Source organism: Oppia nitens, unplaced genomic scaffold (genome assembly GCF_028296485.1).
Source record: "Oppia nitens isolate AA-2021 unplaced genomic scaffold, nextdenovo-longstitch-racon4-pilon3 scaffold3_pilon_pilon_pilon, whole genome shotgun sequence".
Classification (NCBI taxonomy): Eukaryota; Metazoa; Arthropoda; class Arachnida; order Sarcoptiformes; family Oppiidae; genus Oppia; species Oppia nitens.
The window spans coordinates 8,289,664-8,306,461 of NW_026533221.1; the positions used below are offsets into that span (position 1 = coordinate 8,289,664).

Consider the following 16,798-nt stretch of genomic DNA (forward strand, 5'->3'; position numbering starts at 1 on the left):
ATAACAATATACTGTAGTAATATTAGGTAATAACAAAAAATAGAGGTTAAGTATAAGTAAAATATTGTATAATAGTTTGTAAATATTTTTGTATTACTTGAGATAATACTTTGGAGTAATTTAATTTATGACAATATTGTATTAATTGTTTATAAGCTATAATGTAAAGTATTAATTTGTAATAATTAGTAAAATAATATAATAGTGCTTTTGTACAATTAAGTAATGTTTTTCAAATTATTTTTAAATAAAACCTTTGCACTTTTAAATAATCAATGTGAAAAAATATATCTTTAAATTATATATATTTAATATTTAGTACTTATTTATAAAGTATAAAAATAAATGTGGTTAAAAATATCAATATATCGTATATTTAAATCCAAAGTCAGCATTATCACAAACTTATTTTATCTATTATTATAAACATTAATGTGAGTACACTTAAGTCAGTTATTACATAATAGCATAAGTATTATATTTTTAACTAAAATATTATATTATATTAAGCTATTATTATATTTAAACTATGATTATAATGTCATCATTCAATGCAATGATTATTAATATTAAAAATATATTATTATATTATTTAAAATACAAAACTATTGTCCGATATTTTATATTGTTGTTGTTTGCCTTGAATTTGTTTTTAGCAAAAACTTTTTGAGTACTTTTCAATTGAATTTGTCTCATACCAGATACCACTCTATAAACTAATAAATATTAATGAAAACACATTCACCTGTATATGTACTGTATATCTATCTACCTGTGCTATTCTCTGCTCTCCCGTAGCTCTCTTTAATTATAACCATTTATCCTATTACTTATATATAGTTAAAAAATCAGGTTTTCACGTAATACTTATGACGGAATAATTATGAGTTTTTATTTATTATTATTATTATTGGTTTTTGGTATGTCTTACGAAATGAAGTGAAAGTCAACATAAAACAAAAAACACACAATCATTACATACATATGACATAAATTGTATATCATATACAACAAAGTTTTCCTTAAAGTTTTAGACGCACTTCACTTCGTTTAAAAATATTTAAAATAATTTTATATGTGATATCGTTTTTTATCTATCATTAAAAATCATTGTATTTTATTCATATAGTTTTAGACAACAAAAAACTAAATAAATTTCAACAATAATGTTAAACTTATTAAAGGATGTGATCGGTTCGGTATTTGTCCACTTTATGCCACCCCTGCCTCGTAAGTCCTATACATACGAGTCCGATGATGTGGCCAGTAAGTACACATTAAGGCTTAACCAGGGATCTGAGTGGCAACACTGTCATCGATATCCTGAAAAGTTTGAGGCCTTTTTCACCGAAACCAAAAGTAATAACCGTATAGCATGTCTATACATAAAGTCGTGCGACAATCCCAAGTACACTATACTGTTCAGTCACGGAGGAACTGTAGATCTGGGAAATTTATGCAACTTTTTCTATACGCTTGGAATGAGACTTAATTGCAATATATTTAGTTACGATTATTCGGGTTTCGGTGAGAGCACCGGTAAACCAACAGAGAAGAATGTCTACGCCGATGCTGAGGCCGCTTGGGATGTCCTCATCAATAAGTATGGCGTCACTGCCGACAAAGTTGTACTATACGGACAAAGTTTGGGAACGGCTGCCAGTATCTACTTAGGCAACAAACACCCGGTGCGCGGTATTATATTGCACTCACCGTTCCTATCAATTGCCAGAATATTTATGCCTAACATTCACGGCGAGAATGCCAGCACTCGATTCTATGATTCATTTTCTAAGTATGTCTTCAATCAATTCATTTTTAAAACTAATTTTTGTATTTTCTGGTCAATAGTGTCGACAATATCGGTAAAATTGATACTAAAATACTCATAATTCACGGCACTAGAGATCTAGTAGTACCCCTGTCACACGCCCACAAACTAAATGCCCTCTGCAAGAATCCGGCGCCTCCTCTATGGGTTGAGGGCGGCGGACACGACAATCTCTATACATATGAAGAATATTTGTTACGACTGAAAAAATTTGTCGATTTTGATGTCAATAATAACAATAGCAAATAATTTATTAAAAGATCTAAATATCTATTCTGTAAATTAATTATTTTTTATAACTAAAATTTACAATTAATTTATACATTCTTTATATTATTATTAAGTAATATTTTATGAGTAAATATATAATATTTATCAAATATACAACATTGGGTTGTTTTAATGGGTTTAGTGAAAAATAAATGTACCAAAGTTTGATCATAAAATCTAAAATAGTATACAAAATAGGAATAACTTAATATACAATAATTTATCATTTGATTAGTTTAAATATAAAATTATTGTAATTGCAAAACACTTATGGTATTAATCTGAAAGTAAAAATAAATAAATAAATTTTATATAAAAAAAATTCAATAATTATATTCAAAATAACTGATAATAACTCATTTTTAATGAAATTTATTGAAAATATATGACTAAAACAATCAATACTAATATCCAGACCACAAATGGTAACCAAGTCTTCAGAAAAGCACAAAAACTAACAAAAACAAAAACAAAAACAATGATTTCATTAACAAAATAATAGTAAAATTGTTTTATAAATCAATACAAACCTAACATATTTGCAATGATAAGTAAATCGGAAAAAAGTGTTAAACATATTGTAATCACATTTGCCGTTGTATTGCATAAGATTTAATGCCATCGAGACGTGTGAGTGACAGTTATCGCAACACAAAGAGTGCTAATAAACAAAACAAATCAAAGACATCTTCATTTAAGACATAAGTTATGACATTTCAATGTTTACCATTCGGTTCATGTATTCATCGCTGGCCTGTTTGACGCTATCGTCCCAACAGTGACCGCCGGTCAACAGTTTTGATGACAATTGCCAGTATTTGGTGGGATTACCAAAAGCCATGTCATCTTGTGATACATAGTAAGGACCGGCAAAATCACGGATCACACCGTTAGACATACAGATACCCATATGGCCGATGACGGGCACCAACCACGTCAACAACGGGATCGGTGTCCATACTATGCAATACGGGTACCGATGGCGTACAGTATCGATGGTCAGATCAGAGTTGGTCATTATCTGGTCGTTATCTTTCATAGTAATCGGTGGACAACTACACTGTCTAGCATTCAATGGTAATGATGTGATCAATGATTAGATTTGTTGACACAAACTGTCAGTCAATTTGTTTATTATTGTTATTATTATTAATAAACAAAACACAAGTCAATGATTATTACAAACATTACGTCCAATAAAATAGTGGTTTTCATTGCAATGATTATTATATACTGTATTTAAAAAAGTTTTCCAAAGTTTTTTGATATTAATCTGAAATAATAGTCAAGTTTGGCATCAATTTGTATGTCAAACAACTTAAATGATTTAATAAGAGGTCATCGGAGGTGAGTTCATATGAGTTCACTACACTATAAGTGATAGTAATAGCATTAGTAGTGATAGTTGTAATTGTTATGATGTTTAAACCGCCTCAAGACATAAACCAAGTAATGATTATAGACTTTATATTAACCACATGTCGATGGCTTAAACTCTTTCAAATCAAAGTGTTGTTGGATTTAATTTTTTAAATTTCAATAATTTTTTATGCTATCAAAATAACTGCCGGCAAAATATATGATAGGGTGCACTGACACTACAATCAACCATCACATGGATTAACCATTTTATATGAGACCTGATCTGTCAAAATATTTCAATAAATACAATCATAAATTTCAAATGTCATATATATTTAACTTTCTCTCTTAACTTATGTGTGTTTTTTTGTTTTGTTTTTACTATATAATTAATTTTAAAATATTGTGTTATACTGTTAAATGTTATTTCTATAATCAATTTGCTTATATTTTCTGTATATCTTTATACTATATTTACAATAACTAATAATTATAATAATTAATAATAATTTATTAATATTTTTTTATATTATATTTCACAGTATGAAACTGTACAGGTACAGTACATTGAATATACAATTTTATGTATTATTATTATACAGTATATATACGTATATAAAAAAATATAAGCATCAATTTAGTACAGCATATAAAAAATTGTTAAATAAGTTATTATTTTATTTTGATAATTATCGTTGGATTTTGCTATAAATGAAAATAAATATTTAATCAATTTTGATAATATTATTAATCATTCGTTTTTAAAGATATGGTTGTCTCTGATCTTAAATATCTCTAACATTACAAACACACAAATACTCATTTTTACAGTTGAAATCAGTATATGAATCATATAATATGATTAACAAAACATTTTGCCTTAACCTAAATTTTAACCATTTTTTCATTTATTTATTTTTATTTTCTACACATATATACTATATATATATATATATATATATAACTTATATTCTATTTAATTAATGTATTTTTTGTGTATAGTAGTTAAGAAATTGCGGATTTGTTTGCAATATAATACTTGTTATTATTTAATAATATAATATTTTTAATTTTCAAAAACTGGTTTAGAAAATATCGAGTGAAAGTCATTTATGATGTTTCATATTATGTAACTTTCTTAGCAATAAATGTCACGTATGATATCAAACATTGTAGATGTGTTTGGGGTTATAAATGTGATAAAAATTAGTATTAGCAAGGTTAATTTGTTTGACCACTTTGATAAATTGCACTCTAATTTTTAATCGCACTCATAATTTATATTATCAGAAAATACCTCCCAATTAAATATTTTCTTATTTTTTTCGTATTACGAATCAATGAACTGATTGAATAAATAAAAATATGTATAGCTTTTAGTTATTGAAATATTAGTGTTTTAAACTAACACTCACTCACTTACAGATAATATTTTATAGTATTGTTTAAGTTATTGATTGTAACTTAAACTAGATTTGTTGAAACAATAAAATAAACTTCATTATTATTTATCAATTGCGAAATTTTATATATTTATTTTTTATTATAAATAAAACTTTAAATAAAGTTTATTTAAATAGCCAGAATATTTTTTTTTAATCAGTGTTTTTGCAAAAAAATAAAGAAAGCTATTTTAAAATAATGTTAAAAAATATATTACTGTTAAAATATTAATATATAAATTATATTGAATCAACTAGCTCATTTTATAGCTTATCCTATAATACATAATACAGATATAGTAAATTAATAGACTGTATTTATAAACCATTTTCTAATTTTTTAAAAAATAAAAACACTACTTATAAAGTTTGCAAAACATAAAACTTTGAGAGAAAGTATAATTCAAATACTTAATAAAAACCATACTTACAAAGTATGAGGTAAAGCACATGCATTACACAATTTTTGTATTAATATTTTATGTCAATATAAATATCAAAATCTAAATGATTAAAAAATAATTATTATTATTATAAAAGTAATGCTAAAGTAAAGTATATCATAATGAAAACAATTTTATACTTTCGAGAGAAATACTTGTAGAGAATGATGTATAAAAACAATGTATAATAAATATAGATTAGAAATATATGCAAAATCCAATTATAAATGTAGATATTAATAATAATTATTTAAAAAAAACTAAAATTAACACTTTAATAATGCAATTAAAGTCAATTAATGTTAATTAATATAATAATAATAATTAACTATATTTTTAATAATGATGATATATACAATATTATAGTTTACAATAAGTAGTATATTGATTGTATTTAATCATGCACAGTTTTAAATTAAATTAGTTTGTACTTAAAGACAGAGGATTATCAATAGTAACGTTAGTTATCAGTAGAATACTATTACAGTACTTATTAATTTATGTAAAGTAAATAACAATTATTATTATTAATAATATATTTACTTTAAGGACATTTAAAAATGACCAGTGTTTATATCAAAACTTATTTTTTCAATATTGAAGATATACTGTGTATCATAAAAATTAAGTGAATTACTAGTATATGCAAAGTTTTATTAACGTTATTAAAATTTAGTGCAATACAATAATTTAATAAATATATTATATTCTACTATTATACTGTATATACAGTATAAATTATATAATACTATACTGTATATAATAACAGTTATTATATTTAATTATATTTAATAAAAATTATGAGATAATTATTCACTTAAATAAAATAAATTATTTTAGTAATTAATGTTTCATTTTTTTAAATAAACTTTTGTTTAATTACTGATCTAATTTTAATTGATTATTTTATTAATTTGATAATTTTATGTTTACTAATCAATTTACATAATAATTATATTATAATTAATGTTAAATCATATTATTTAGTTCTATGTAGTGATTAAAGTTTAGGTAATATTGCAAAAAAAAGGGAAATTCCCGTATAAATTTTATTAAATTTTCCCAGAAAATAAAGGAAATATTATATTTTCACTCTATTCAGTATTAAAAAAAATTGAATCTTAATATGTTGATCTAAATTTAATTAAATCGTTAAAAAATATTTAGTTGATAATGACCAGTGATTATAGTTTTTATGATAAAAAATCAAAATTAAAAGTTTCCCAAAATTCTGGACTTCCCAAAAAGCCAATCCTCAAAAACTCTAAAAATATAATTAAATATTTGATAAATCATACAATATTTCACTTTTAATATTTACATTTTTAAACAGAAAAACTATTTTATTAAGAATATATTCATACATTAAAACAATTTATTTGTGGTTTGAAAAATAAAAATATGAATTTATAGTAAACAACCCAAACTTAAGAGTGAGAGGGGAGGGGTAGGTATGTATGTATATATATCTGGGTATAAATATGTTACAACTGATTAGTGTTTGTTTTCAGAGATGACAATCACGGCAACGATTCTTGACTTTTGCGAACACATTGTCCGACTCTTTTCTTGAAAGTGTTGAAGTCATGTCTGAACTGTTTGGCCGCATCGACATTGGCCGGGGAGTTGTCATTGGGATCGGACAACATTGAGATGACTGATATCAATATTGTCTCAACCGTGTGAACCGGTAGCCAACGTTCGTTGGCTTTTTCGTAGCCAAATGAGTCTTCTCCCGGTTCGTGTAGTATTGAAATGCAAACCTCACCGTTTGTATGGATATTTGGGTGCCATATCTCAGTAATGAATTTCATTTTTGGCGGTCTCTGTGGAAAATCCTTTGGAAAGTCCAATAATGCCTTAAACAGCCCGCCCTCATACAGTGTATCCGGTGGTCCCATAATCCAAACCTCCCACTTATAGATGTTTGAATCGTCTACCAGTCCCGCACTGAAACCGGACACCGGATTCTTCTTTAATTCATTCAATTGTTTGTAAAGTATAAGAGATGACTGACTGGCCATATATGACAACAATTGCTGATAACTAAACACTTTAAAGACTTAGCTAATGATTTAATAAAAGTTTTATTTTATTTGAAAGGCTATTATGAATAACTGTAATTTAATTTACAATTAATGACTATTTTGTTTTAAAAAACTAAATCTATTAAACGTATTTATTTAAACGTAAATATTTAAATGTATTTACTATTTAATAAGTAATAATATTAATCTATTTATACAATATTAATAAATATTATATACATTACAGTTCATTGCATTTAACGATAGCTCGTGAGTACATAAACTAACGGTTTAATGAAAATATATTAATAAATTATAATTTAAATATCATATTATTTTGAATAATATGCAAATTTTTAATAAATTTTAAATAGAAATATATTTTTTGCAATTGCGAGACATTATAACACTATTTAAAAGATGCTATTCATTCATTTATATGAATTATATATTTAATATATTGTATATACGTTTGTATTATTATAATTTAATCGTCTAAAACGTCATTCATTTTTCATAATTTTGATACTTTATATAATCATTAAAATCAGATTTATTATGCAATAAGTTTTTATAAATAGCCTTCAAAATAACAAATTATTTGAATCAAAAATTATTGCAAATAATATTATATAATGAAAACAATTCTAATTATATTATTTAATAATAAAAAGTTTTATGAAAATAGTTAACTATAAGATGGATACTATTTAGCCACTTATAAAATAAAATAAATAAAATTTAGTTAATTATTTTAAATTAAATTAACATCAATGTAAACAATACAATTATACTGAAAATTGAAATACAAAATAAACATTTACAGTAAAATCTGAACTAACTTACTATAAGTTTATTAAAAGCTATAAAAAATAATTATAAACAACTAAATATCTATATTAGTAATAACATTTTTAATATATTAATAGACAATTAAAAAATTCATATAAATAACATTTTATTGCTGATATATTTATATTATAAACAAATTAATACTCTATAAAATATTATAAACTCTAAATTTCTAAATTAAATACTTGTATAATAATAAAATTTTGCAGATTTTATACAATATAAAAACTATAGAATTATATTTAATTTTTTCATTGTTATTCAAAGGTAACTATTTTATATTATCATTTTCACTTAATAATGTAATATATTAAAAAAATTGTATAAAAAATATTATACATTTTGCATTATTGAAATTTTACGGGAAATACACTTTGTTATTAACAATTATTATATTCATAATTATGTTTATTATAAAAACATTTCCAAAATAAGTCAAATTTATATTATTTGACAATACAGTAATAACTAATTTTAAATGCGGTTTATCCATAAGTCTGTTATTTTATATTTATATCTATTAAATGTTATTCTTAAATTTATAAAAAAATACCCTTAAATATAGTATAGTTTGTTTTTAAAAATTATGTTAAATAATTTACTAATAAAATATAAAGTAAAAAATTGATAGCATCTGAATAATATAAAGTATGCAAATTTAAAAATTAAATAATCGATATAAACATAATATTTATTTATTTGATGAAGGTTTAGATCTAAATCAAGGTATAAACACATTAATAAAGCAACTTTTAATTAACCTTATTTAGATTATATTTTTAGATAGCTTAGCTATAAATTGTAATAAATATTTAATAATTTTAATTTATGGTAAGTTAATTAATTTATATATATAAATCTGATCATAAATTTTGTTAATACATAATTATAATGAAAAATTAACCCTGGATTTTATTATATACAAATAAAAAATTGTTTAAATAAAATAAATGTTTTTTATAACATCAATTAAATGTGTTTACAAAAGATTTCTATTATGATATAGTCTTTAAAATATTAAATTAAATATTAAAAATAGTGACTTTTAACTAAATTAAAAGTTTTGTAATATAATTTTTGTTTTGTTTTAACGTAAAAAATATTAAAATTAAACTATAAGTAATAATTTAGAACTATATTACACATATAATAAATTGTTTATTTAATATTATTAGCAAATAAAGTATAGTAAAGACAGGTATATAAAAAAATTATTATTTTCTGTAATCTGTAATAATCACTATCAATGTATATCTATAATGATAATGGACTCAATTAACTTTATGTTTAGCTTAAAAGTTAATGTTTATTATTATATTGATATATAACGAGTTATTTCACTTACATTTAAAGTAATATAGCATTTGATTTAATCATATGCTTAAAATGCAACACATTTTACTTTAATTGTTTAAAAGTATCTATTAATACAGTACTACACGTTTTATATTTGTATTTATATTTGATGATATTAAAATATTTTTATAATATGCAAAAGCTGCTCATGTAATTATTTATATGCCAGTCATTTTAAAAATTAATAAAAAATTATAAATATTTTTATATATTAAGTAATATAATATATGAGCAAAATATTAATAAAAGTACAATTTTAAAAGTTTTATTTTTATAATTAATTATGTAAAAAGGTAATAATTAGAAATAGCAAAAAAATTAATAAATTTCCATGGAAAATTTTTCTAAAATAATTCATGGAGATCCAATAAAATAATAATTATTTGTAATGATAATATTTTATAAATTTTATTTTGGTAAATTAACATTTTATTTTTTACATCTAATTTTAATTATTAATAATTATTTATTATAAATTTTTAATGTTTGTTATAAATTAAGTTTTATATTAGTCAACTAAGATATTATTGTTTGATATAGAAATTGTTTATTAATTACAACTTTTGATTAACTTTTACTATTTTTTATCCGAATTTTAAACACTGATATATTTTTAAGTAATTTAAATAAAACGAATGAAATATTATAATTTTGAAAATATATTTATGGAAATTCTATAAACAGAAACTTCTTATAGAAAATTTTTATAATTTTAAAAAAAATTTATTAACGTTTCTATTGATAATCAAATTAAATAGTAATGCTGTGTTTGCAATGTCTAATTTATAATTTGTTTAGTTAACTATTATATTTATCAGCAATTTAAATTTGCATATTTAAATGATCATAATTATTTTTGTTTTTAAAAATATATGAATACTAAATTACTTAATTTTTTTTAATTATTTCAACTTTTAAATGGTGTTACTTTTCCTAATATTAATATTTATAAATATTATTTAATTATAATACAATATAAACATAGTATACTTTTAAAATATATTTTAAAATATTATTTAAAACTAAAATAATGTTTTTATTAGTTCCTTATTAGAAACAATTAATTTTGTTAAAAATAGTATATAATTTTTATCACTGTTATTTATATCCTACTTTTTATCATAATTATTATAAATATTATTTTACCAAAATTTGTATTTAAACAAGTAAGTTAAATTGTATTTTATTAGAAATTTAATTAATATAATTGATAATATTATTTATTAAATATTTAAAAAATAATACTTTTATAATATTTATTTATTTTGAAATATAAATGGATTTTTAAAAAGCATTTTTATAATTTATAATCGTTTGATAAAAACTTCAATAAAAGTAAAATTTAGGCAAAATATTAAGGTTTGAGTTAATACAACTAATATTTTAAAAATTGGCTTTTTATATCTATATCGATCAAAATTTTATATTCAAATAATAATTTTTTCAAAATAATAATAATATAATTTATTATTTGATATTCAAAAATAAATTAAATAGTTTTGATATTTGATAATGATTATTAATTTTTTATCATAATTAGTTTATTATATATTATTGATCACATTGATAATATATTATATATTAAATTTTATTTTCATTTGAAAATTTTTATATATTCTATACAAATAAGGTATAAATTAATGTATAAATAATAGATCTGTAAATAAAATTTAAAAAATGAAAAAAAATCTGTAAATAATTTTTGAATGTTAACACAATTGAAATAATTATTAAACGATTGCGTAAACAGTATTTGTTTTTTGCAGTTTTGTGAGCAACGGATGACATAAAGTGGAGACATATTATGAAGATATATGAAGAAACAGATATATTATATTAAGAGGAAGATTTTGAATTAATTTTTGTCATAAAATTGCTAATAAAAACATTTAAAGATTTTAATAAAATCACATGAGAGAGGACAGGGTGTATAAGGAATGAGCAGTAAGTCACTGATAATGAAAACTTAATTAATTTCTTTTTTGGTGAATCTGCGAAAATCTCGTAATCAGTTCCAGTGCTGTGTTTTGTGGTAAATCCAGGAGAAGCTGAACATCACATTAATACAGAAACAGACAAATATAATACAAAAAACATATCATATATCGAGTCAATCATTTAAAAGGCACACATTTGATGAAATGGTTTGATGGGAGGACCCAAGGACAGCCCCATCACACAACCGACACCACCACCAGCACTGCTCAACAAAAAATCTTCAATGAGTTTCAAACGACAGTGCAAATGAAAAGCTTGAATACCTGGTTGCAAATTGAGAGCTTATATTTGTTACTACCAGTAAGTGCTCTCTTATATCAATATATACGAAAGTCATATACAGTTTTACGATTTTCTATTGATCTCTCTCTCTCTCTCTCTCTATCTCTCTCTCTCTCTCTCTCTCTCTCTCTCTCTCTCTCCTCATAGTATACTTCAATAGCAATACATCTGAAAACTTGAGAGAACGGCTTTTTGTGAGGAAGTTATAGTCAGAGAGAGTCAGTCGACACCACCGCTCACTCACAAAGTTATCATAAGTTTTGTGGTGAACTAAACACAACTTCTCACAACTTGTTCTCTACTTGTTCTCCAAAAATCTTTACTTTCACATCAACTATCAGCGAAGCAGATGTGTTGTTACTGAACTTCAGGACACCTTTAGTTCAAAGAGAAAGTGATAAATAAGTGACTAAAGAGAGAGTGAGTGAGTGAGTGATTAGGAGACAGACCTGATTGGTAGTGAGTTGACTGAGTGTGCAATTAATTGCTTTAAAGTCAAGTCTGTGCTCAAGAAATATATACGCATTAAACAGCGTATTAAAAGTCAAAGAGATGGCGATTGCAGATACAGAGGAGGAGACAATTATCTATCCCAATGAAGAATACAAAAGAGACGCCCATTTGTCCAGTCTTGAAGAATACCGACGAATGTATAAGAAGTCCATCGAAGATCCCGAGGGTTTCTGGAGTGACATCGCAAAGGATTTTTACTGGAAATGTGGTCCGAAAAATGAATTTTTGAAATATAATTTTGACATTTCTAGTGGACCTGTTTATGCAAAATGGATGGAAGGAGCCGTAACCAACATGTGCTACAATATACTCGACCGTATTATTGACAATGGACTCGGAGACAGAATCGCTTACCACTGGTCAGTATTCATTGTTTTCAAAGTTCTCCCTTATTTTACACCAAATTTATAGTAACTTTTATTTTATTATTACTTTATTTTGTTTGCGATTATTTTTCTTCGCTGTTTTCTTTGAATAATAATTATTTATATATATATATATATATATATATATATACGTATATTATATAATATTTTATTATTTGACATACATTTCACTTTACAGTGCAATTTCATTATATATCTATAACCTAATAAACATTCTCTCTCTCTCTCTCTTTATATATATATCTTTACGTTTATTTTTAAACATTCAATTAACTATAGAATAATTAGTCACAAAATAATTTTGACTAAAAATATCCATTTTCTTAGGGAAGGCAATGAACCAGACAATAGACGTCAAATCACATACAGTAACCTCCGTCGGGAAGTCTGTAAGTTTGCAAATGTCCTCAAAAGCAAAGGCGTCAAAAAGGGAGATCGGGTGGCCATCTATATGCCCGTCACCATTGAATTGGTCACAGCTATGTTGGCCTGTGCCAGAATCGGTGCAATACATTCAGTTGTGGCAAGTGATTCATAATATTTAATTAATATAAACTATCAAATGTTAAATTACATATATAATGAGTTTTCATTTGAAAAATACAAATTTTTAAGCTTTATAACATTTATTGCTATATATGTGTGAATTACATAAAAATTAATTTATGAAAAACACAACAAAAAAGAAATATCGTTTTTATCAAATTATGTGATAAACGCATATACAGTATATATTTCTCTAACATTTATTAAACTGTAAGCAAAAGTTGCATTAATAATGAGAGTCTGACATCATTTGCACAGTTCGCTGGTTTTTCCGCAGAGGCCTTAGCAGACCGTATATTAGACTGCAATTGTGTGCTATTAGTAACATCGGACGGCGCATACCGGGGCACTAAATTTATACCATTAAAAGACATATCGGACGAAGCACTGGACACCTGTAGATTAAAGTAATGCTAAGATTTCATTATCAAAACATCTTTATTTTTTTAATTGTCAAATCATATAACCGGTTCTTAATATCATAAACTTTTTGTTTCTGTATTTTATCGGTGAAATGTAGGGGTCATCGAGTAATAGCATGTATTGTGAACCGACATCTAAACCTGGGAGTAGATGAGGCCGACCTCAACAACAATCCAAAGCAACCTTTGATCAAATGGAACCCTAAAGTTGACATTTGGTGGGATCAGGTGATGAAGACTGCAAGTGATTACTGTGAGCCCACTTGGCTCGATGCTGAAGACCCACTTTTCATACTCTATACCAGGTTTGATAGCATTTATATATATATATATTAATATATATACAAACAATTATCTCACATTTTCATACATATATCACATTTTGCTACGAGACATACTACACGTAGTTTTCATTATCATAACTGGATTTCTCTAAATGTATATACATTTAGATATCAACTATTAGTTTGTTTTCGGGCAAAATACATGACATTAGGTTTTAACAAGAATTTGTCGCAAAACAAATTCATATATCTTTATTAACTATCTTAAAATAAATTCAAGTTTATAAGTCGTGGATAAACAAAATAATACCAAAAAAAAACATTTTATATACTGTACAGTATAATAACAATTATTATTATGATTATTATATTTATATACTGTATTTCATTAATTACAGTCAATAAGAAAATAAGCGTAAAATAAAATAAAAGAATTTTGAGGAAATTTTTTTTTTAATTTTCTATAAAATCATATTTTTTAATTTATAAACATTATATTAAAGTACATTTAAGTTTGAAATAGTTATAATAGAAGCTCTTATATAAAAAAAGGAAAAGTTTTCAAATGTTTTTTTATTGAATAAAAAGAAAGTGAGGACTGAGTTATTCATTAAAACAAATGAATAAATGGGAGAAAAGATTGCATTAACTTATCATAAATTTTAGCGATTAAAAGGATAAACAAGAAAATTATGTTTTTTGATTAATGTTGAAAAACATAGTTAACTACAATTGAATTTTGTATAAATTTTTGATTTTATTAAGTCATCGATTATATTAACTCAAAGATATATCAAATTGTTTCACATCAAGTCATTAGTCATTTTATGTTTGTTTTTGTTGATTTGATCCAAAATATACAAAAACATAAAAATATTTAAATAAAATAAAAAATAAATTATACTAATATTTATGTAATCAATGGCATTACCAGTGGAAGTACAGGAAAGCCCAAAGGAGTTGTTCATACAATCGGTGGTTATATGTTATACGCGGCCACAACATTCAAATATGTCTTTAATTATACCGATGAAGACGTGTTTTTCTGTACAGCAGATTTGGGATGGATTACCGGACATACGGTCAATGTTTATGGATCTCTGGCCAACGGCACAACTATAGTATTATTTGAAGGAACGCCTTTCTATCCACACCCGGGAAGACTATGGGAAATAGTAGACGAATTGAATGTAAACATATTTTATACGGCACCCACGGCTATCAGGTCACTGATGAAGTATGGAGATGATTGGGTAAAGAAATATAAGCGAACATCACTTAAATTACTGGGAACTGCTGGCGAACCGATTAATCCAGAAGCATGGTTTTGGTACATGAATATTGTTGGCAACGGTCGGTGTCCAATAGTGGACACTTTCTGGCAAACAGAGACTGCAGCCCCTATGATAACACCACTGCCTGGCTGTACACCTATGAAACCGGGTTCGGCAACATTCCCCTTCTTTGGTGTTGTTCCTGCAGTTGTCAACAATGAGGGAAAGGAATTGGAAGGACCAGCTGTCGGACATTTAGTATTTAAGAGGCCGTGGCCTTCAATTGCTCGTACAGTTGATGGTAATCACGAACGCTTTGAAATGACCTATTTTCACAAGTTTAGGGGCTATTTCTGCACTGGAGATGGTATGCAATTATTGCCATTGGCTTATGTTTTGCTTAATTTTAAAAAATTTAATGTAAACACAATTCTCTAATTATTTTTAGGGGTCAGACGGGATAAAGACGGGTATTATTGGATTACCGGCCGAACCGACGATATGCTTAACGTTTCAGGACATCTATTATCCACTGCTGAAGTTGAGTCAGCAATAGTGGGTCATAAGGCCATTGCTGAGACTGCGGTAGTGTCAACACCTCATCCCGTTAAGGGTGAATGTCTCTACTGTTATATTGTACTTAAAAATGGTTTTGTATTTACTAAAGAACTGGAGCGAGACCTCAAAATGAGAGGTAAAACAAAGTGACAATTATTGTGTCAAAGCCTTTCAAATCACTTTTTAAAGTCTATTAAACTTTTTTTTGCTGACAATTAATAATAAAACTTTTCCATTGATTAATCCAAAGCACGCGATAAGATCGGAGCATTGGCTGCGCCTGAGATCGTCCATCCTGTGAGTGGACTGCCGAAGACCAGGTCTGGAAAGATTATGCGCCGCATTCTGGCCAAAGTGGCCAGAGATGACTGCGAGTTGGGAGACATATCTTCGATGGCTGACGAGTCCATACTCGATGAACTCTTTGCCACTCGACATATATATGCTTATAACTGAAAAAACTACACAAACTTCTGTTTTTTAATAACTATTATTATTATTATTTTATTATATAGGTATTGTCAAACACTATGTCCACAACATTTGTCACTTAAAACAAATCATCTAAATATGATGTATTAGTTTTAAGTGGTATAAACACTATACAAACAAACACCTTTTTAAAAATTATTATTATTTTTATTATTATTATTATTATTATTAAAGTCACACAAACAGTGAGAATACATTTTCAGTTTTATTTAGTTGTATTAATAATATTATTATTAATATTATATTATTATTAATATATTGCTGTCATTTTTAGCGTTCCCTTAATATTATTATAATTATATTTAAAAAGGTTATTATTTTATAATTATGTATTTTCTTAAATGTTTGTTGTTTGTAATCTTATCACTGGATTATAAAAAACTGGAATATATTATGTATGAAATTTTTTTATGTATAACATAAAATACTTATTTTTTACTGTCAAAAAATTATAAAATAT

General features: G+C 24.9%; 4 protein-coding genes across 5 annotated transcripts; 2 read left to right on the plus strand and 2 right to left on the minus strand.

Annotated features, from left to right (window-relative positions):
- Nucleotides 1-1,052: 1,052 nt before the first annotated feature.
- On the plus strand, nt 1,053-2,117 carry LOC128958690 (alpha/beta hydrolase domain-containing protein 17B-like). The gene is made up of 2 exons (XM_054304594.1): nt 1,053-1,795; nt 1,852-2,117. Exons 1-2 carry the CDS (start codon nt 1,167-1,169, stop codon nt 2,078-2,080), a joined length of 858 nt encoding a protein of 285 aa, XP_054160569.1. The 5' UTR covers nt 1,053-1,166; the 3' UTR covers nt 2,081-2,117.
- A 356-nt stretch (nt 2,118-2,473) lies between these two features.
- Nucleotides 2,474-3,246, minus strand: LOC128958697 (transmembrane protein 222-like). The gene is made up of 3 exons (XM_054304601.1): nt 2,829-3,246; nt 2,632-2,762; nt 2,474-2,555 (listed from the first exon to the last, which is right to left on the minus strand). Exons 1-3 carry the CDS (start codon nt 3,138-3,140, stop codon nt 2,474-2,476), a joined length of 525 nt encoding a protein of 174 aa, XP_054160576.1. The 5' UTR covers nt 3,141-3,246.
- A 3,529-nt stretch (nt 3,247-6,775) lies between these two features.
- LOC128958700 (ubiquitin-conjugating enzyme E2 G1-like) lies at nt 6,776-9,655 on the minus strand. Of its 2 annotated transcripts, none has more exons than XM_054304605.1 (2): nt 9,573-9,655; nt 6,776-7,394 (listed from the first exon to the last, which is right to left on the minus strand). In XM_054304605.1, the coding sequence occupies exon 2, from the start codon at nt 7,370-7,372 to the stop codon at nt 6,869-6,871; it is 504 nt and encodes a 167-aa protein (XP_054160580.1). In that variant the 5' UTR covers nt 7,373-7,394; nt 9,573-9,655; the 3' UTR covers nt 6,776-6,868. The 2 variants fall into 2 exon arrangements, with proteins under 2 accessions (XP_054160580.1, XP_054160579.1); XM_054304604.1 differs by having other exon boundaries at nt 6,776-7,415.
- A 1,766-nt stretch (nt 9,656-11,421) lies between these two features.
- On the plus strand, nt 11,422-16,512 carry LOC128958633 (acetyl-coenzyme A synthetase, cytoplasmic-like). The gene is made up of 8 exons (XM_054304524.1): nt 11,422-11,881; nt 12,011-12,735; nt 13,090-13,285; nt 13,567-13,715; nt 13,829-14,035; nt 14,949-15,655; nt 15,737-15,982; nt 16,097-16,512. Exons 2-8 carry the CDS (start codon nt 12,416-12,418, stop codon nt 16,300-16,302), a joined length of 2,031 nt encoding a protein of 676 aa, XP_054160499.1. The 5' UTR covers nt 11,422-11,881; nt 12,011-12,415; the 3' UTR covers nt 16,303-16,512.
- The last annotated feature ends 286 nt before the right edge of the window (nt 16,513-16,798 follow it).